The sequence below is a fragment of the Salminus brasiliensis genome, chromosome 14, assembly GCF_030463535.1.
Source record: "Salminus brasiliensis chromosome 14, fSalBra1.hap2, whole genome shotgun sequence".
Lineage (NCBI taxonomy): Eukaryota > Metazoa > Chordata > Actinopteri > Characiformes > Bryconidae > Salminus > Salminus brasiliensis.
In genome coordinates, this window is record NC_132891.1 from 9,288,113 (window position 1) to 9,310,948 (window position 22,836).

The window sequence follows — 22,836 nt, forward strand, 5'->3', positions numbered from 1 at the left end:
ACCCATTCAGAGCCCATGCCCACCTGGAACCCACCTAGCCCACGTTTCACCCATGTGAGCCCCACATGAGCATGTTGGCTGGGCTGATATGTATATCCCACTCCTTCATGGGTGCCCACTGTAACAAAATAATCAATGTTCTTTACTTCACTTGTCAGTGGAACTGTGTTATAACGTTATGGCTGATTAGCTACAACCCCAATTTCAAAGCTAAACCAGCAGACGTCACTTTTCCAGGGTAGAGAGCGGATCATATTCTGTCTCCACTGAGATCTGTTTACGGGTTTATTTGCTTTGCTCTTCAGAGTTAAAGACTCATAAAAGCCTTTATAGTACAGATGCACCTGTAGCAGACAGCGAGTAACAGCTGGGTGTAAGGCTGTAGCTGAAGCTTTATGTAAGGCCAAAGACCTGTGATGTCAAACCTGGGAACACAGTGAGGACAGACGCACACAGACACATACACTCGCACAACATACACACACACACACACACACACACACAAACACACACACACCAGTTGACAGACGGAGGTGGAGCACTCCCATCTTGCACATCAAACAGCTGCTCGCCTGCCCTGCCAACATCACTCACAATCACAGCTTCGCACAAGCATACACACACACACACACACACACACACTATAAGAGTCTGAAACTCTGTGAAATGTTCTGCGTTCAACAGTCAGTTTGTGAGCGTACACTGCAGACACTAACACTTCACTCAGCCAGCGTCTATCCAGGCTGCGCCCCAGCGTCTAGCTTATTTAAGTCCTTGGGTAGCGTATGATTGAACATCCTAAGCCCTGAAATGCCAGCCAGTCAAAACAGAATTAAAAGTTTTACAACTAGAGGGGGAAAAAGTAAACCATCACAAAGTCCAAACAATGAATCACTGACCTTTTTTCCAATCTCAGTCCATTCCCATGCAATTCTGCATATCAGTATCTCAACCCCACCTTGGTCCTTGGTGTACTGTAAAACACTGAGTTAGCTCTCCTAAAGTTTTCATTTAAAGCAACAATATGTAACATTTTGACTTCGAAAAAACTACTTCCACATCACTGCACTGCTCCACTGACCTGTAATAGATATAATTCCATCTCTGACATGACTAGTCCGGGCTCGGCAACCAGCCAACTGCACTATGTAACTTTGGAAAAGCACTTGCAAAAACTGTGTCATATTTGCAGGTTTAAAAACCAGCAATATTAATCACGCACCTCAGTCTACATGCATCTTTCACTTTTAATGCTGGTTCTATATCTCGCAAAAGTCCAGTAAGGCATGTCTTGAGGGGTGGCTCGAAGTACAAATCCCCTTTTCCGACTGTAGGGGGAGCCCAGGAGCAACAAACACTATTATTGCATAATGCTGCTTTAACATAAAGAATGTGGTTATGTATCACTATAACGCCCAAGAAACTATACCAACTAGGTCAGATTTGAGTCTTTATGCACTACATTAGTCTCAGTGGAGCACCAGAAAGACTAATTCTGCCTGCTTGCGAAGCTAACACTAGCTTCTAGTACTAAGGCTAGAGATATACTTGCTGTTAACTGCATGTTTGCGTACATATGATGGCTGTTTTCGTCCTCAGAAATTATCGTTGTGCAGTACACACAAAAACGGCAGGCGCAGTGTGTAGGTACTCTACACTGTTCAGTGTTCTCTTGTCTGCCCTCTAGTGGAAGCCTCCAGTAACACGCGTAGCACAGTACAGTATAAGAACAGTCATGTGCAGCCAGTTGTCTACACGAATACGTGACTACACAGCAAGTATATCTCTAGCATAACGAGGACAAGAGTAGAATAGCTAACAGCCGAGTGCTTAACTGCATAAATTTGCACCCTCAAATCCTGTAAATCTAGTATTTTGCTACAAGCAAACCTATGCTAAGGTGTAAGACGCTCACGCTACTAAAGTTGCTAAGCTAAGCTAAAGTTGACTTCTTATTGACCTTGATTTAGCCATTATTATTGCTGTTACTACAGCTAAGCATATCAATGATTCTGTCAGTACACCTGTGCATACCAATGGACTTATGCGGGGTTAAGGTGACTTTAGACCATTTATTAGTCATTTATAAGTGGTTTTGACCCGAGAAGGTTGCTCCCCCCTTGTGAATCTTGGTTTCTCTCAAGGTTTTTCCCCCACTGTCGCCTTTGGCTTGCTCACTTGGGGTTAAATTCTTTGGTGTTTCGTTTATTTTCCCTTATTTCCAGATTCCTACAAAGCTGCTTCGCAGCAACATCAGGTTGTCAAAAGAACTACACAAATATATGACTTTGTGGAGCGTACATGCCTCAGAATTAACTGCTGCATCGTTGAAGGTGGAACAGATCATTCAAAGAAGCTAGCTTTAGCCGCAATACCTGGGCAGACGGTATCTTAGATGCATAAGATGTTCTAACTTGCTCACCATATTTGACAGTTTTTAGATATATACGGAGTATATATTTGACACTGACTCAATTCCAGGCCACCATCTTTGATATCCACATGAAAAAGGATATTAAATCTACATCAATATCCATCATTTCTGTTTAAGTAAACTAGGGGTTTTCACATTTGTTCTGAATACAAAGGCCACACCCCCGACCGTTTCTGGGCTCGTTAGGGGGAAAAACTCATTATCGTTGGTTTGCCATTACATGGCAGGTTTATTGTCTATTGCTTTCCCTTGTTGTACTTGAATGCAAAGCAGAGCAGCGCTTTCTGGAGTCGTAGCATTTCAACCATGCAGGAACACTTGCAAACATGAAGTCGTACTGGCTGTGCTGGGGATAAGTCAAAACTGTCACATGACAAAATGAACCAATTACGCAACTCCACAGCTTAGACACACCAGAGCAGCTTGAAGGGAACCCCAGACCACCGATTTCAGTAGGACCAGAGATCAGGCTCGAAAACAGCTTCCACACTTTCACACCAAATGTACTGAACTTTCAGAGCTCCCAGGTCTGGAAAAATGCTAGTGTGAACATGTCCAAAGAAGACCTCTCAGTTAACCCCTTTAAACTGCAGGCTTATTAGCCAGTTCTTAACCCTAAGGCTCATTACCCAGAAGCTTCCATGAATTATTCAGTAAGAAGTGTCAAATTTAATATGTAGAATACATATTCAGGAGGAGTTCTATGAAAGTTTGAAGGGTTAATGCAGAGCCACTGACGTGGGCAGCAGGAGGAAGCCAATAACTTGGCATCGCAACAACTCGATGTGAACGTTAAAGCGCAGAATGCAAAGCGATTCTGCCATCGCTTGCTCCTTCGGAGCCGCTGAATCCCACCCAGCCAGGCAAGAACGGCAACACGGTCACCCGCTTTATGTCTCCCATTTCACTAGTTAAACCAGTGTAATGGAGGTTAAGCTCATACATGATTCAGTGGGGAGAGTAAGCACTGTTAAATATACATCACTTTTGGCTGGAGCATGTCCAGGCAGGAGGGTTAGGACTCCTGCATAGGCTTTGGGTGGTCCGTGGAAGGCCTGGATAAACAAATAGCTATGAATAAATAAACGGCGAGCGAAGAGCCCACCCGAATACAAAGGAAGACTGTGCTCTAGCCCGGGGCCATTTCTGGCCAGCCTGGCGGCTATGAGATAGTACAAAGAGGATGAGGAGCTGATCAGGTTCAACTGCTCATCATTAATTATCCTGAAAATGGAAATCGTCCATTTGTTGGCAGTTCTGTACCTCAGAACATTGATCTTCAGAGAACCGCTGAATGAGTTACAGTAATGAGGTACAGTAAGATTTCAAAGACTTCACAGATGCACCAGGCCAGTAATACAGGTGTGCTTTCAAGAGAGTATGAAATTCTGTTAATAGTTAGACAAGTTTTCAGCACCATGGACAGCGCTAGATACCATCCATCTCACTGTCAATGGGAATCGCAGGGTGAGACAGTGTGTAAAAGAGAGTGATCAACTCTATGGATCTAGAGTATGTGTTAATGAGCATATGAGCCCTCAGGATACCAGAGCTGTAAGCAATTAGAATTGCAAGTAATTTGTAATTAGAATTGTAAGTAATTAGAATTCTAAATACATTTTTTATTTACTTTTCACCTAGAAGTCTGGATAATGCCAGAGTGAGCCCATGTGTAAGTACAGCAGGTCGTTTTCCGGAGAATCACAGGGGGTCATGCTGTATCTCATACATGCCTTACACTGGTGCCACCTCTTGCCTAAACCATACCGGACATTTCCTGCAGTGTGGACGCGTCACTAAGTGTATGAAAGGGCAACTGGAGTTTTACCTCATTTTTTTATGTTAATTTGGAGCATTTTTATTGGGCCATTAAGAGGTGTCAGTCCTCCCCCTCGGGAGCATTACATGAGATAGGGGGCCAGTACTAGCGATTGGTGTTGGGTATTTGGCTATCTGAAAAAAATTGGGGAGGAAGATTGGGTACATTTTTTGTTTAAATCGACAAAATCACCACATATACAGGGTAACAGGTGCCTGATACACGAATATAAGCCTCTGCTATCAGTCAAAGGGAGAGAGGAAAAAGAGAGAGAGATAGAGAGAGAGAGTGAGCTCAGTAAAAGCATGATTAATCAGCACACTCTCTGGGCTTATGAGTCATTTCATTATCTGATACAGTGTGGCTCTCCTCTCCACACACACACACACACACACACAATAGAGAGGCTCCGGTGCAGGCTATTGACCCTCAGTGAGGCTTCTGCCAGCCAGCAGGACAAATGAGGTGGCATCTCAGCCCCGGCTATATTAATATCATAATTATCTCCAACTCTCTGGCCTCTGCCGCTACACCTCAGCCCTCTAATGTAGGATTTGATGGAGAAGGAGAGCGGAGGAATTACATTCGATTAGCGCTAAACAAGAGACGTGCAGTGATTGAATCAGTTAAGAGAGGCACCGGGACTGACACAGAGTATGTGTGTGTGTGTGTGTGCGTGCATGCGTGTGTGTGTGTGTGGGTGTCTGTGTGAGTGTGTGCATCTGGGTTGGACACAAAGGCTCGGCGGTAGAGGTAAACTGATAATAGGCTCTTAACATCTCGGCTCCCTCGGCGGTCATTCCCACTTCCAGGCAGTCTATTCTGCGCAAGTGAGAACTTTTTGGGCTGTGTCTGTTTGCAGCAGTGCATGCTGGGTAACAGCGCTAATGCTTCCCTGAAGCCCCGGCCCCGGCCTGTGCGGAAAGAGAGGAGAGCGAGAGAGAGAGAGAGAGAGCGAGGCAATACCACCGAGGCTCTCCTTGAGGAATGAGACACTTTCTGAAGGAAGAGTGTTTTAAATGAGTGAAGAAGGAAAAAAGGAGTGGAGAGATTCCTCACAGGCCTCCTTCCTCATTACCTGCTCTCCTCCCTGCTCTTATTTTGCGGGCGTTCCCGCTAAAGCAGCTGTAGCGTGGATAAAGAGGCAGCCGTGCTCCCGAGCTCCTGCGCCGCTCTCCAGAGACACCACAACCCAATAGTCAGGACCCAGCCATAACAACAGTGGGCAAAAGTATCCAGACATGTGCGCATTCATTGAATTAATTGGTTCTTCTGAAATCAAGGCTAGCAACTTTCTTTTTTGTTGGAGTAGCTGTCCAGGGAAGAAGGCTTTCTACTAGATTGTGCAACATTGCTGTGAGGATTTGATTGCATTCAGTTAGTGTTAGTGAGGTCAGGATGTTGGTTGATCACCACCAACTCCAGAGCTCAATACTGGGGGGGGGCTCTACACCCCTCTAACCTATACCTGGTATTAAGCATGGAGCCAATAGGTTCATGTTTATCTGCTCCAGAGAGTCCTATTCTACTGGCAATACTGCTCTACAGGGATCTAGACAAGCTGTGAACCTTAAAGCAGCTGAATGCATTCATTTGAAGGGGTGTTCACAAACATTTGGATATATAGTGTATGCGTGATTCGAAAAGTATCAAAAAGTAGCCATAGTTCACGTTTACATGCCTAATTTCCAAAGTCAGTATGCTCCGCTCATTTTTTTGACTGTATCACTCCTCCTTTTTTTAGCGTGTCTCCATTCTGAACAACAAGACTTCACAGTTAGACAGTTGTGCCACTTTAAAGCTGTGAAATCATCTACAAATCTGCATCCTTAAAAAATTACAGAAAGGTAAATTTACTCAAAACGTTGTAATTTCCCAGCTCTAGAGTGGCGCAATGGTCTAACTTCCTGCTCATTAAGTGTGAGGTGATCGTCACTTCATATCACAGCAAAGGCTTAGTGCTCCACTGTCAGAAGCCTCCCAGTCTGGGGATACAGTATCATGGGATGGGAGAGTTCTAACCTACAGATGGGAATAAACAGTAAAGAATCTGAGTGGGACTTGTTTTTGTTACCATGGACAGCGACCGTGAATTGCTTTGGCCTATGAAACAGAGACTCTCTTGGCTGAAATGTGGGAAGACTGTAAGATGCTGTAAGAGAGCTGTATGATGTGTCATGTCAGCAGTTTTTAAATAGGAGCAGCTGGTGCGAAGGCAATTGATGAGATTGCTCAAAAGCTTGGGACTACTGGTAAACTGGGTAGCCTCTTTTAATCCTTCAAAAGCCGTCACATATGTCATTATTGCTAACTAATATCTGATGCATAGCGGATTAGGATTATTATGGGATGTATGAGAATAATCCTATTTGGAGGAAGGTCCATGTAGATGCCAGTTATACATCATAAGCTCATTTTCCAGAAGGCAACGTGCCATGTTTCTTGTTTTGCCGAAAAGCTAAACTGGAAAAGGTTTGGCTGTTTCACTTTCAGTGTCTTCAGACATGACACATGTAAATGAGTTCTGCTTTGATTGGCTGCCCTGTATTTTTACCTCATTCAAAACCATCTGAACCCGAAACGCTCCTGCTGATTCGGCTTTTCTCCCTCTCTCCTTCCCTTGCTCTCGCACCTTCTCTCTCTCTCTCTACCTCATCTTCTCTCTCATTCTCCCTTTTTCTCTCCATCTCTCAGTTCTGTCTCATCTCTTTTCCTCCCTCCCTCTCTCTCTCACTTTCCCTCATTTTCTCTCGTCCTCCTTTTTTTCCTCCGCGACCCCCACTTCTCTCTCTCTCTCTCTCTCTCTCTCTCTCTCTCTCTCTTTGTCTCTCTCTCTTTCTCTCTCTCTCTCTCTCTCTCTCTCTCTCTCTTTGTCTCTCTCTCTCTCTCACTCACACACCCCACCATCCTCATTCTGATCACATCAGCTCCTCTGTAAACATGCTCTTGTGTCATCTTCTGAGGCGTGCTGGGCGCTGCTTATTTGCCTGGACAGGGTTATGTACACTCTCAGTCAGTGATGACCTTTGTTCTGAAGCTCACTGTCCTGCTACTTCACAGGTGATGGCAGGTCTGGGAGACTTATGCCATATGCCAGGGACAGTCTGTCTGCTCCAGTCAGACAGAGCTTATTGTGATGAGGGCTACAGTGATTAGTCAGCAATATCAATGAGATGATATTTTTTACACTATTTAAAAAAGGTAAAACAAAATGTACTAAGGAAATGTTTATTAAACACTGAATCATATACAGTAGACACTGAATGATTTATAGTAGTTACTGAATCATTTACTTTAGAAACTGAATCATGTGTAGTAGATGCTAAATCATTTATAGTAGTTACTGAATCCTTTATTGTATATACTGAACGATTTATAGCAGACACTGAATCATTTATAGTAGTTACTGAATCCTTTATTGTATATACTGAATGAATTATATCAGACACTGAATCATTTATAGAAGTTACTGAATCCTTTATTGTATATACTGAATGAATTATAGCAGACACTGAATCATTTATAGAAGTTACTGAATCCTTTATTGTATATACTGAATGAATTATAGCAGACACTGAATCATTTATAGAAGTTCTGAATCCTTTATTGTATATACTGAATGATTTATAGCAGATACTGAATCATGTATAGTATATGCTGGATAATGTATTGTATATATTGAAAACATTATAGTACATGGTGAATCATTTATAGTACTTACTGATACTGAATCATTCATAATCTATACTGGATTATCTGTTGTAGGTTCCTGAGCAGATACTGAATCATTAATAGTAGATACTGAATCATTTATAGCAGATGCTGAATCATGTATAGTAGGTGCTGAATCATTTATTGTATATACTTAAAAATTTATAGTATATACTTAAAAATTTATAGTTTATGCTGGATCATGTATTGTATATATTGAAAACATTATGGTACATGGTGAATCATTTATAATTCTTACTGATACTGAATCATTCATAATATATACTGGATTATCAGTTGTAGGTTCCTGATCATTTGTAGTAGATAGTAAAACATTTAAAGCCGCTCTATATAATACGTCCTAAAATTAAAACTCAAAATTACTCAGGGGTTAAATTTCAGAAACACAAAGCGTCATTTTTGCTTAATATGGGCTCTTTAACATCTGTAAATTTACTGGTTATAGAAATGTCATGCAGTTGCAGCACTAATTGCTAAGCCGCAATTCAGAATACCCCACTGAAATAAGGCGTTTACATGGCGCACAGCTTACTCGTAATGCTACTACATTCTGGGCGTAATTTGAATACTGATGTTTGTGGAAATGTGGCCATTCAGGCAATAAGAACAGTATAGGATTTTAGCTCCCTTTCTGTAGCAAACCAGTCACTTGGCTGTGTTAGGCAGTAAGTACTGCGGCTTTTCACTTCCCCACCATATGGGGACTTCCTAATCAAAGCCAGTGTCGAAAGGCATTGTTGTTTACCACAAAAGAGCGGGTTATGCTTCAGTGAACTACATAACTGTAGGAAGCAGAGAGAGAACACTCTCGCAAAGTGAGCTGGAAGCCCCCAAAACTTTGAATCGAGTGAGAAGAAACAAACCAACACAAGAGTTAGGCAAAGGATGGCCAGAATGCCTGATGCCTGAATTGCTGCATTATTTGGTGGTGGTGGAGTAGTGTAGTGGCTAACAACAATGCTTTGGACAAAAGTATTGGGACACCTGCTCATTGACTATTTTTTCTGAAATCAAGGGTGTCAAAAGACTTTGGAGTAACTGTCTTTACTATCTCTAGGGAAGGCTTTCTACTAGATTTTGGATTCGATTGCATTCAGTGATAAGAGCGCTTTCGAACCGCAATCGAATCTTCGAATCCGCAATCGAATCTTTACAGCAATGCTCCAAAATCTAGTAGAAAGCCTTCTTCCCTGGACAGCAGAGACAAGTTACTCCAACACAAGCAGGATAACCTCTTTTTTAATACCTTTAATTTCAGAAGACACAATGATCGAGCAGGCGTCCCTATACTTTTGTCCTTACACTGTATCCAGCTATCTTTGTAATACTGGCTGATTAGCTAATGTCAGTGGCCTGCACTAGACATACTGTATAAAGAATTTAAAGACCCACTGCTTTCTCCAAGAGTCGTTAAAACTTTGAGAAGCCTCATCAATCACACTCATTTACAATAACAGTCCATCCATTGAAAGATTCCTAAAGTGGTCCATCTACAGCAGTGGTCTCCAACTCTGGCCTTGGAGGCCCACTGTTCATTTTTTCACGTGTTTCCCCTGCTTTGACACACCCATTTAACTCAAAAAGAACTGGTAAACTAGTTGACTAGCTGGGTCAGGTGTTCTGGGAGCAGGGGAAACACTAAACTTTGAAGGATAGTGGGCCTACAAGGCCAGGGTTGGTGGCTACTGTTCTACGGCATAGTTTCAAAGCACCCTATTGTACAGTCTTATTTTTAATAGTGCTTGTAGGTGTGACCCTACCTCCCTCTCTGCAGTGTCAGGGTACGCTTTGATCAGGCGGTTAATCTCCATTAGCTTATTCATTAGACTTAAAAAAAAGTGCTGTACTGCTCATATTTGATAGGGGAGGGCTGAGAATGCAATGACTTGAGAAAACAACAACAGAAAAAACAGCAATAGATAACAAAGCCTCTCCATAACAGGTGTCAGATATAAATAGATCAAAGTGCGTAACACTGGAGCAACCCCCCTACCCCCCCACCTTCACCTCTCTGCCTTCAATAACACCACCCTATTCTCACCTCCCTCCTACACCCCACCTCTACAAAAGCCTGAGAGTCCTGAAAAGATGCCGTGCAGAAAAAGCAGAACAAGAGAGCGGCTGATCAAAGACCTAGATAAACTTGTGGGGATAAACTGGGAACTCAGAAGACTATACATAACTGCAGGCTTTCACTATAGAACCATATGCAACAGCGGAGAACTGGGTCTGCTGTCTGCATGTGGCACAGCTCCAAATGTTACGTAAAACATACGTTCGCTAACGCTGCTGAAGCAAATGTGTGAAGTGCGATGGATGGCGCAGGAACACAAAAATACACTGCAGGAAAGGTTACAGGGGGCTAGAGTGACAGACCGCCGCTAAAAAGCCGACGAACAACACTGAGAGCATAAAGTTAAACAAAAGTTTCAGAGTATTTTAGGAAGAAGCAAGCCGAGACTCATCCACACACGGCGGGTTACTGTATAATGTAATCTGTAATCTAATTCTGTTTATTAAAGTAAATTGATAGATTATTCGATTGATTTCTGTAACTTTTGAAATGACTGACGTAATTAAATAAAGACAAGTTACAACTAACTCTGGAGGCAGAGAAAGAAGGAGTCGACGCTTCGCTCGCCATTTAGTGCTGGTAGGAAGGAGCTCTGTTCTCTTTAGCACGAGAGAGAGGACGTTGGTAGAGCCAGTAGAAAGGACATTAGCCTCCCAGGTAAGTAGCGAGAGCCAGTAGGGAGGACGTTAGCCTTTCAGGTAAGTAGCGAGAGCCAGTGGAGAGGACGTTAGCCTCTTGGTTAAGTAGCGAGAGCCAGTAAAGAGGACGTTAGCCTTTCAGGTAAGTAGCGAGAGCCAGTAGGGAGGACGTTAGCCATTGGTTAAGTAGCGAGAGCCAGTAAAGAGGACGTTAGCCTCCCAGGTAAGTAGCGAGAGCCAGTAAGGAGGACGTTAGCCATTGGTTAAGTAGCGAGAGCCAGTAAAGAGGACGTTAGCCATTGGTTAAGTAGCGAGAGCCAGTAGGGAGGACGTTAGCCATTGGTTAAGTAGCGAGAGCCAGTAAAGAGGACGTTAGCCTCCCAGGTAAGTAGCGAGAGCCAGTAGGGAGGACGTTAGCCTCTTGGTTAAGTAGCGAGAGCCAGTAGGGAGGACGTTAGCCTTTCAGGTAAGTAGCGAGAGCCAGTAGGGAGGACGTTAGCCTCTTGGTTAAGTAGCGAGAGCCAGTAGGGAGGACGTTAGCCATTGGTTAAGTAGCGAGAGCCAGTAAAGAGGACGTTAGCCTCTTGGTTAAGTAGCGAGAGCCAGTAGGGAGGACGTTAGCCTCTTGGTTAAGTAGCGAGAGCCAGTAGGGAGGACGTTAGCCATTGGTTAAGTAGCGAGAGCCAGTAAAGAGGACGTTAGCCTCTTGGTTAAGTAGCGAGAGCCAGTAAAGAGGACGTTAGCCGTTGGCTAAGTAGTGAGAGCCAGTAAAGAGGACGTTAGCCTCCCAGGTAAGTAGCGAGAGCCAGTAGGGAGGATGTTAGCCTCTTGGTTAAGTAGTGAGAGCCAGTAAAGAGGACGTTAGCCTTTCAGGCAAGTAGCGAGAGCCAGTAGAGAGGACGTTAGTAGTGGCTAAGTAGTGAGAGTCAGTAAAGAGGATGTTAGCCTCCCAGGTAAGTAGAGAGGATGTTAGCCTCTTGGCTAAGTAGTGAGAGCCAGTAAAGAGGATGTTAGCCTCTTGGCTAAGTAGCGAGAGCCAGTAGAGAGGACATTAGCCTCCCAGGTAAGTAGTGAGAGCCAGTAGAGAGGACATTAGCCTCTTGGCTAAGTACCGAGAGCCAGTAAAGAGGATGTTAGCCTCTTGGCTAAGTAGCGAGAGCCAGTAAAGAGGATGTTAGCCTAATGGCTAAGTAGCGAGAGCCAGTAAAGAGGATGTTAGCCTCTTGGCTAAGTAGCGAGAGCCAGTAAAGAGGATGTTAGCCTCTTGGCTAAGTAGTGAGAGCCTGTAGAGAGGATGTTAGCCTCTTGGCTAAGTAGCGAGAGCCAGTAGAGAGGACGTTAGCCTCTAGGTTAAGTACTGAATGCCAGTAGAGAGGATGTTAAACAAAACAAGTTCCATTAGGTTATATTAACTGCCCAACATACACATATTGATGCCAGCACACACACACACACACACACATTTATGGCATTTACATTTATGGCATTTAGCAGACGCTCTTATCCAGAGCGACTTACAAGGTAACTCCTATTACAGAGGCCAGTGTAGTGTTAGGAGTCTTGCCCAAGGACTCTTATTGGTGTAGCACAGCATAGTCACCCAGACTGGGAATCGAACCCCAGTCTCCCACGTGGTATGGTAGTTCACTGGCAGGTAGTGGTGTTATCTGTTGCGCCACACCAACCACACAACCTGTTGCACACACACACACACACACACACACACTTGCACATGTAACCAGAATAGGGAGTAAGGCTCTTACCTGCAGCAGCCAGTAGCACCTGCGGTGGAAGGTGGGGATGATAGAGGAGTGCACGTAACAGCCATAGAGACACTGTGGAAAGAGACATAACACACACACACACACACAAAAAGAGAAAAACAACAGTCAGTCAAGACAGCACACATCTAAACCATCAAGGTCCAATAAAACCAAGCCAAGCAGGTCATTTAAAGGTTATGAGCACCATCATGTAGGTGCTGCTTCTCTATTCGGTCCCCAGGCCGCAACTAAACAGGTGTGTGTATACATTAGATCCTTACACACAGAACTACTTACACGGTTTGTTACAGGATACAGGAGCACTTTATAGTTCTGTAATACTCTGTTAGCCTCCATTCACCCTGTTCTTCAATGGTCAGGACCCCTCAGGACCACCACAGAGCAGCTGTTATTTGGAAGGTGGATCATTCTGCTGCTGGAGTTTTTAAACACCTCACTGAGGCTGAAAATAGTCCACCAACCAGAAATGTCCAGCCTGTAAGCAGTCCTGTACAGCGTCCTGTAAGCAGTGTCCTGTGCTCGATGAGCTTCCGTCTGACTTTATATCTACAAGGTATCAACTAGGTATGAGCACACCACACACTAACACACCACCACCATATAAGTGTCACTGCAGTGCTGAGAATGACCCACCACTCAAATAATATCTGCTCTGTGGTGGTCTTGTGGGGTCCTGACCATTGAAGTACAGGGTCTAAAAGAGGCTAATAAAGTATGCAGAGAAACAGATGGACTACAGTCGGGAATTATAGAATTACATAGTGCTCCTATATGGTCAGTGGAGCTGATTAAAAGGACAATGAGTGTTAAAACAAGAAGGTGGTTTTAATGTTATGGCTGATCAGTGTATATGATGAAAAGTTTTTCAAATGAGAGCAATAAATATGAACAAATATTTAAAATTTTACATATAAAACTGATTTTAAAATGAAATCCGCTGATGTAGTTAGTTTGAAGGATCTGCTTCGTATATTACAGTTCAGCTGATATACTTTTTGATTGGCATAAAAATCAACCAAAAACAACCCCCAAAAAACCCACAACAAAACAACGATTAATCGCCAAAATTCCGATTAGTTGACAAAAATAATCGCCAAAAAAAGCCCGTATCAATTACAAGTGTATAACCCGTACTAGCGTCAGCCAACATTCACTTTAATGAGCTTCAAGTGAGAAATAATTCATATCATCTTACACCACGCTTGTGGTCTCCCCTTCAATAACTCCACCACCGCAGAGTCATTATCCTGATCACTTTAAAATGAAAGCAATGCCCAGGGTCTCAACCGCACCCCTGGGTGGCAACACGCAAATCCCACTCATCATGGTGCCCTTAGAGACAAGAGCATTTGACCGGCCTGTGTGGCTTGTAGGATCAGTTCAGACAGAGTATGGAAACATATATGTGCCGCAGGGCTGTTATTGGCTGTGGCCGGTTTGCCTTTGTTTTATACGCTGTTTGTAAGCGCTTAAGCCGCGGAGCTTTGGTCTTTCAGGAACAAATCAAATCTCCAATTCTATGGTTCCAGCCCTAGAAGGACTCTACAAGTCACACAGGGGACGACTATTTATCTGAGGAGAATCAGAGAACATAGCTGTCCCAGTTCAAGACGTATCACCTTACGACACACACACACAGATTTGTTTCTGTACAAATGATGTGGAGTCATATATGTATGCACAGTACATCCATATTCTCACTATAATGAAGAAAAAATTATATCTCTGTATGGGCAACGTTACAGAGAAGGTAATAACTTTCAATGGAAGTCAATGGAAAAACCTTTCTAGCATTTCTATTGGTCCATTCATCATATGAGTAATTTGAGGTTATCATTCAATAAGTATATACACATAGAAGAGCATATAATTCAGCTCTAAGCTGGTGGTGACATTGCATGAGACAAAATGATAGCTGGTCTTATCAAATGGAATAAAAACCTTCATGTCTCAGCAGATGCAACTGCTAGCCTTTGTGTAATTGTGTAATAGAGGAAGTCCTGGCCAGTGGGTGGGATTTCCCAATCATGAAATTGGGGGGAAATATTATAATGTACGCATTTTGCTGATCCTGATATTTTGGGTTATGGCTCTCATTTTTATCCTGTAAATGTACAAAATCACACACACACACATACACACCTACACAGCCACACACAAAGTCACATACCTCAGCAGAGTGTGTTCAATTGATTGTACTGAAGTAAATAAGGGGGCCGAGGGGGGCTGAGGGCAGAGTCGTGCTGCCTCCACCGGTTGATGTGGAAATTGAGATTTGATATGCGCGCTGCGTTCATCTTGTTGAACTAAACAGAAGTTAAAAAGCGCAGCCAGTAAAAGGAAGTGTGTTTGAATAAACAGTCATTTGCCAACATCAAACACCCCTGATTAATTATACCAATGTACCCGAGCACAGCAAGCCAGCCCGAGCCTGCGAGACACGGCTAGCACAGATTAACACCATAGACACACACATCCAGTAGCAGTCTCTCTCTGCATGTCTCTCTATCTCTATCTCTTTATCTCTGTCTGACATTCTCTCTCTCTCTCTCTCTCTCTCTCTCTCTCTCTCTCTCACTCTCTCTGTGACCGTCCTCCCTCTCATTTTCCCTGTCTCTTCTCTCTCTCTCTCTTATTTTCTTAAAAAGGCAAGTGAGTGTCTGTCCACACTGCTAATGTCTGTAAGGGTTACAGAAGCTGCATCTCTGTGGGAGCAGAGCCAAAAGTCAGTGTGTGTGCGAGTGTATGTGTGTGTGTGTGGTCTGCCAGTGATGAGTGACCATAGGCCACATTGAAAAGCACAGCCTAGAGCACTGAGTCTCGCTGAGACCGCAGCCTGCTGATGTAGCCCCGTCATTCTCTGCTGAGTGGACAGAGGCCGGGTGCTGTGCAGGGTTCAGCACCACGGACAGCGCCTTCACAGTGAAGCTTCAGGCCTCGGTCCCAGAACCTCCACTCTCAGAACAGGCCTGTCTCTCTGATAACAGGGAGCGTTTCACATGCGCCGACGTCTCAGACACGTCTACAACATTTCATGAGCAGCGTCAAAAGTCCCGTTTCGTAGGATTGACGGATGAGGATGGAAAAACGCACGCTGTTTCGCCCACCGCGAGGACTGGGGAGTGAATAAATTAGCCCCAGGCAGCTCGTGTTTACCCAATTTAAGAAACACACAAAGCGTTCCTCAGACACAAACACAGAGCCCAGGAAGAGGCAGACTGTTGCACCTGTCAGACCCGATACAGGAATCAGTGTAAGCTCCATGCGTGCTGTCCATTTGCTGCCAAACACGCACAAACTCACGCAAGGCGCCATAATGAGGAGCTTTATTTCACGTATGCCGCCGCCGAGGAAATAAAGCTTGCGCTCACGCGCACACGAACCCACTCGCGAGCAACTTTGTAACGGCACAAAGGGCATGCAAATGAGAAAATAGACAAAAGGCACCCGAAAAAAGAGAAAGCTGACGAGCTTATCAGTAATTCAATATGAATATCATTCAGCTGCTTTTTCTGATGCTCTCTCAAGGCTGCATGGCAATGTGACAAACTGACAACGACAGAAGCCATTATATGCTGTCTGTGGGCTGTGACAAATGACAGCACATCAAATGGCAAGCAATTAAAGTGTAATTATATTCACACTATAATGCAGACCCTCTCTCCATTACTCAATCTGACTTCCCCATCTCATCACAAGGTTCAACAGTGACACAACAGGAGAATATCAACTACAGTCGTCCGCACACGCACGCTGCATCGCTAACACGCTACATTGCTCGCTACAGTGGCGAGAGAAGGCATCCATGACTGTCCTGTCAGGAGATGCGAGCACATCAACTGAGCAAGGCCTGTAAGGCCTGTTCTTATAGGGCGTGTTATTTATGGTGCTGTGATCGCTGATATCGAGAGAAATAACAAAGGTTATCATAGAAACCCTTCAACACAGTAAGGTAACACTTTGTAGCATAGTTAGGGAGTAATCTAATAACACTAACGCACATACAAACGGTAGAGACATTACCCACCACTATGTGAGCTGCTTGGGTATGTGTGCTGCACTGGCAATGGTAATTGAATTGACTTGATTCAAAGGTGTACATCAATTCCACATTCCTCAAAGAAATTTAATATAGCAACACAATTACTGTCAGAAGTTACTAAACTGAAACACAAAATGGTGAGAATGATACTTTATTAATATGGAAACGATGTACACTTTTGAATGAGGTAAATTCAATGTTTTGCAAAGCACTGAAAAGACAACACAATACCCATTTTCAATGGATGGACACACACAAACAGTCCAGAGCAGCTTGGCACCAGCAATTCATTATATGGCCCTACTCATACATGGCTATCGAACCCACAACCCTGTGATCAATGAACTCACTTATGTAACCGCCTTAATCTGCAAATCAGACTGTTACGACTGTAACACCTCCCTACTAGAAGGGAATACCCACTCTTGGCACGAATGACACTAGTGAGACGTCATGGCATGGAAACACAGTGGCACGTCAATTGATCTTTACTACTCGCCAGAGTTGTCATTCCCCTCTGGCAAGCTTTAATGGCCCGTGGGTTGACGCTCTTATGCTGTTGGGAGGAGGCGCCTTCACTACAGTGTCTCTCGAACACCCCACAAGTTAGCAATATTTTCCAATGTTACACATTGTTTCAAGTGGTTAGAGCAAAAGTTATTGATCACAGGGTTGTGGGTCCAATTCCCACGTCTGCTAAACTGCCACTGTTGGGCCTCTGACTAAGGCCTATAACCCTCTCTGCTCTCTGTGCCATAGCATGGCTAACTTTGCACTCTGACCCCAGCTTCAAAGCTCGGATATGCAAAGAGAACAAGTTTGTTTTACTGTCTGATTATAATATCAATAAATGTACTTAAATTAATATAAAAATGTGGCTCACCCAATCACATCATCATATGATAATGAACTATTTGGCCCTGGTCTTGAAAGTTCCCAGTTTTTTGGAGACAGTAAACACAGGGATTTGTGAGCTCATGTTGGTTTAGACAGAGCCAGTTTAGAGAAATCTGGCCCACTCCTAGTCCTCCTACTTTACCAAAAGCAAGACACTAAAGGACGCCTGTGAGCGAGCTTCTAACAAAAAGACATGGTTCTAAAGCAAGAGCTAGCTTGCAATTCTCTAATTCTCTAGTTCTGTACCAGTTTTCCCTCCCAGCTAAAAGATTACTGCATTCACAGCATCGGCAATTACATTGCTCTATTGCGAGGGCCTATGATTCAGCAAGCCCTTCAAATGATCTCACTAACCCCCCCTCTGGAGAGGCGCACTGGCCAGAATGTGTCATGAGAGGGTCCAGGTGGAGTGAGGCGCGTTAAAGGGCTTTAAATGGCGCGGTCAGCCACAGGACGCTTGGCTGTGACGGCTGCCGATGGGGATGTGCCAATCGCAGCCGTCTCCACGGGACGCGTCCCACCGAGCCATTCATCAGAGCAGACAGGCGCTGACGGAAAGGCGAGCAACCTGCCCGAGATGGGAAATTCTCTCATTAGTCCATAATGATGTGTGAAGGCACTCTTAATCAGATGCTGGCACGTTATTTATGTTGCCAATTTGTCGCTTTTTGCGCCTCGACAATGCCGCCTTGACTGTCAGAGCCAGCTTGCGTGCAGATGTGTTAGGGTGTGTAGTGTGTGTATGTGTGGAAGGAAGGTGCGCATCAGAGTATAGTTCTCTATGAGGGAAAATTCTCTCTCTCGGCTGGAGCAAAGCACACATGCTAACTTCAGGACCTGTTACAATGCATTAGACAATGAATCCACCAGGGAATACTCGATCATACAATTTGAAAACTCGTTGGAGGCAAATTGATAAATTACCTCACGGGCTGATAAAGTGAGCCCCGAACTTGTAGATAATCAAGACAAATCTATTACCAATCAGCCAGACAAGCACATTTTTCATGTCTTGCCCGTCTTCCTCCAGCGGCACGCTCGCTAGCTGCTCTCGCAGTCGAGTTACTCGCACTCTTAGCTGGAGCATTTCCCGGGTTTGTTAGCATGCCAGTCGAACTGCCTGTGCTGCTTTGGTGTCACGGCTTCATTAGGAGTGGATGGAGCATCAGCAGCTCCTGGATAAGCGAGGCATCAATATGTAGGCCTGCCTGAGGGGTTGCTGGTTCAGCCCCAGGCAAAGCCAGACTAATATAGCTTGGGCCTCAAAGCCAGCAGGAGCTCCGAGCGGGCCCTCCCTCAGTGAGAAAGCCGATCCATACCTCCTGCACGCTCTCCAGGCCTGCCCGTATCCATGCTGTTAGCTCCAGCTTGTTGGCGCTCTTTAGTATCGACGGGGACCCATGAACGCTGTCGATTGGGAAAGGATCGGCCCGCTGTGTCACAAATGGAAGGCCAAAACCCATACGCCCAATTATGACACTCCTTTACTTTACTTTTCTGATGTGCCCAACTCAGAGGCCAACATGTGGCACCTACTCTGTGTTACATTAACTGGGAATATTCATGCATTCATTCTTTCATCTTTTCATCCCCTTCTTCCTGGACAGGGTTGCAGTGGGTCTGGAGCCCAACCGGAATCACTAGGCGAAAGGCAGGAATGCCCCCTGGACAGGGCGCCAGCCCATCGCAGGGATGATGAGGAATATATAAATATATATTAATGTTTACATCTGCAGCTTTATTTATGATTTACGATGACATGGATTTACAGTTCAAAGACTGTAACCAGAAAGCACAAAGCACAATGTGCAAATGCATACACACACACACACACACAGCTTGCCTGATCCCTGTAGAGCATTGCCAATAGAATAGGACTCTCTGGAGCAGATAAACATGGACCTACTGGCACCATGTCTAATGCTAGGTGTGGACTAGAGGGGTACAAAGCCCCCCACCATCGAGCTGTGGAGCAGTGGAACTGTGTTCTCTGCAATGATGGACAGTGCTCCATCCAGTACTTTTGGGATGAGTTGGGGATTTGGAGATGAGGTGGGGTGGTATCATCCAACATCCTGACCTCCTGATTAACGCTCTTGTTGCTGAATGCATTCAAATTCTCACAGCAATGTCCCAATATCTAGTAGAACGCCTTTCCTGGACAGTAGAGACAGTTACTTTAACAAAAGCAAGACAGACTCTTTTTTAACACCCTTGATTTCGCAGGTGTCCCAATACTTTTGTCCTTAGTGTATATACATCGGTAAAGAACCTTTATTGCCACTTCTCTAAACCTTTAAAAGGTGTTTCTTTTATGAAATGGTTATTCTGTGGCATTACTCAAATAACCCTTTGTGGCACTCTAATTTTTAAGCGTGTACCACTTGCTTTCAGACCAAAAGCTACAAAATTTAAAGGTACAAACAAAAAGGGAAACAAATGAAGCACTATGAAGCGAGAGCCTTACGCTAATTTTGCTGCTAAAAATACCGCCACATTTTGTAAACAACAACAAAACCCAGGTAATAAACAGGCCCCGAAGATTGGAATTAATTACTCGAGCCGGGCCGGTAAACACAGCCATACATCAAAATCACAGCAACAGAATAAATACAGTAAAGTCAAATTAAAAAAAGACCAAACAGGGGAAGAAGCGGCTCCATGCTATAGAGCTCTGTGCTCTATGCTGTACTCATGAAAGTTCAGCAAGTGTGTTCATGTGTGTGGTGTGTGTCAGTGTGTGTGCCCTCCCCCCATGCATGTCTCCCTGAGTGAAGACACAGTATTTGTTGATGTTCAGACCCGGGCACTGGGCTCAGGGCCAAAGGCATTAAGTGGAATCGAATTCCCCCAAACTAGCTTTAATCAGCAGGTTTTTAAGGTTAGAATTACTCTCTCTCCTCCAGCCTGCCAGCCAAGGTTAAAGGCTCATAGAGACAGCCTGAGGGGGAGAGGATGGAAGGGTGGGAGAGGGCAGTGCTTACTCGCTTATAGCCGTAAACCCCCACGCACCACCCCTTCCATATACACCTGACAAAACGGGGGCACCACACTATACGATATTCCCGTGCTGTCCCACAAACCTGTTTATGTGGGTGTGAGACATAGAGACATACAAAGAGAGAGAGAGAGAGAGAGAGACAGAGAGTGTGTGAGAGCGCAACAAACGAGAAGCAGGCACAGCAGGGTGTCTGTGTGTGTGTGTATATGTGTGTGAGTGAGTGTATGTGTGTGAGTGTATCGATCCCCCTCTAAGTATGACATCATCTCCAGCAGAAATAGAGCCATGGAGTAGGTGGCTCGCTGACAGTGACAGCAGATGCTGTTCTAAAAAGCAGCCGCATATACACACACATACACAAGGCCTGTACACACACATCTTGATCCCAGGCAGCCATCAGAGCGATGAGGAACCGGCAGGAGAGCAATACTGCACTGACTCGTGGCAATTTAACCATCATCACTATTAGTTTCTCTGTGTCAGAGCGCTTCTAAAGGCCACTCAGTATATGTGCCTGATGGAACGGCAGAGGGCCTCAAACTTGGCTATGGTCCATTCTTGGCCTTAGAAAGCCGATCCACAGCCAGTGTAAAGCCTTTTTCTGAATTGTTTACATGCAAAGCCTTAGATACGGCTACAGGCAAGTGCCATTACAGCAAAATAAGGTGGAAACACAGTGTCAGTGATGTGAAGCCCCACTCGTACATAAAGGTACATTAAGCCCTTAAATGGGCAACATCCACCAATTTCTTAAAGCAATCAGGTTACACTGTTATTCCATTCCTCAATAATATCTATTATAACAACCATTAGCCTGTACTTAATTAAGTGATAACTCAAGTGATGTGAAATATGAGAGAGTAAGTAAGTGAGAGTAAGTGAGTGAACATGTGAGCAGCCGTGAGGTGAGCCATGATTCGATTCATTCGATGCGTCACATCTAAAATACTGGGAGCAGACTATTACAGTAAAACCACCTACTTCCATTAACCAATGCTGATAGTAAATAGTGACTTGATGATAATTCTAATGACTTATTTACTCATTTTTAATTATTGCGGCAAAACTTATTTTCTAACTTCCATGATGAAATAATTATTTGCTTATTTTTTAAATTAGAATGAAAACAATATTTAGTTTCTTATTATTAATTGATTTGAATGATTATGATGAAATAATGACCTATTTTCCTAAATATTCATTTTTTTATTTAATTTTTCTTTCTTTCTTTTCTTCAACTTTTTATATTACTATGATGAAATAATGACTTATTTTCTCATTACTTTGTATTATAATAAAAAACATTTTTCTGTCAATTTTCTGAATCATGATAAAATAACTTATTTTCTTGCCATTTTGCACTTTATGATGAAACAATGATGGTTAAATATGGTTTAAAACATCATATAAATAATGACTTACTTTCTCTAAACAATGACTCTCTGAATAATCATATTGTTTTCAAATAATCACACTTTACATTTTCAAATAATAAGTAATAACTACTTCTGATCTGACTCAGAAGTCTTTATTTCAAGTCAAAATATTGAGTTATTATTTTCAGATAAAAAGTCAGAAATTTTCAACATAAAAAGTGCCAGCAGGAAGTGGCCTTTCTTATGAAACAATGTGAGTAAAATAGGTTTCTACTGTGCTGTTGATATTTTACCTAATTCTGCCAGTGTTAGGTTATACGCAGCACAATTAGCTCTAACTGAATTGTACACTGTTTTTAATGAGCAGCTCTTCTCTTTTCTTGTCATTCTCCTCTCCTTTTCTCTGTGCCTTCTCCTACCAGACTGCTATAAAAGTAAAGTAGCATATTTCTCTCTGTCCGAGCGCTGGTGATGCATGGGCTTCAAACACAAAGGCCAGGGTCCTCCAGGACTGCGCAGTCCAGCCTGAGTCCATCTGAAGTATTAACGTCTGTGAAGGCCAGTACATAACTCTAAAGTAGAAGACAAGAGGCAATCAAAGCCTGCAGTAGAACACTTACTGTAAATATATAGGGCAATTTATGGACTGTACAGCAACGTAAGGGACACCAAAGGGACACTTCTATATGGTTTGTTTTTTAAAAATCTCTATGGAACCTAGAAACCTAGAAATTGTTCTAAATGTAGCTGATCTGTCATCTGACATTCGCTTTTAGAAAAGAATATAGAACCATTGCCCCTTTTTTTTTTACTTCATACAGTATATGAACATTCAGCACACTTGAAGTCTGGCTGCGTACACACTTTTTAATTTGTACTAGTTGGCTAACTAATGACTATTTAGACTTTGGATACAAGCATGTCTTGACTGATCATCCACAACTGGTGCAACTGGAAAATTGTATAAATAGATTTTTTTCCCCGAACAATTGCTTTCCAGCAGAGTTTCCCTGTCCACCCTTCCAAAAATGCCCTTGCT

General features: G+C 43.6%; 1 protein-coding gene across 7 annotated transcripts in view; it reads right to left on the bottom strand.

Annotated features, from left to right (window-relative positions):
- The window catches only part of camta1a (calmodulin binding transcription activator 1a), a 543,944-nt gene that overhangs the window by 103,075 nt on the left and 418,033 nt on the right, over positions 1 to 22,836 (bottom strand). For all 7 annotated transcript variants that reach the window (XM_072696327.1, XM_072696328.1, XM_072696324.1 and 4 more), the window contains one exon: positions 12,461 to 12,532. In XM_072696327.1, the coding sequence (XP_072552428.1) occupies positions 12,461 to 12,532 (72 nt within the window). The remainder of the gene's footprint in view (positions 1 to 12,460; positions 12,533 to 22,836) is intronic.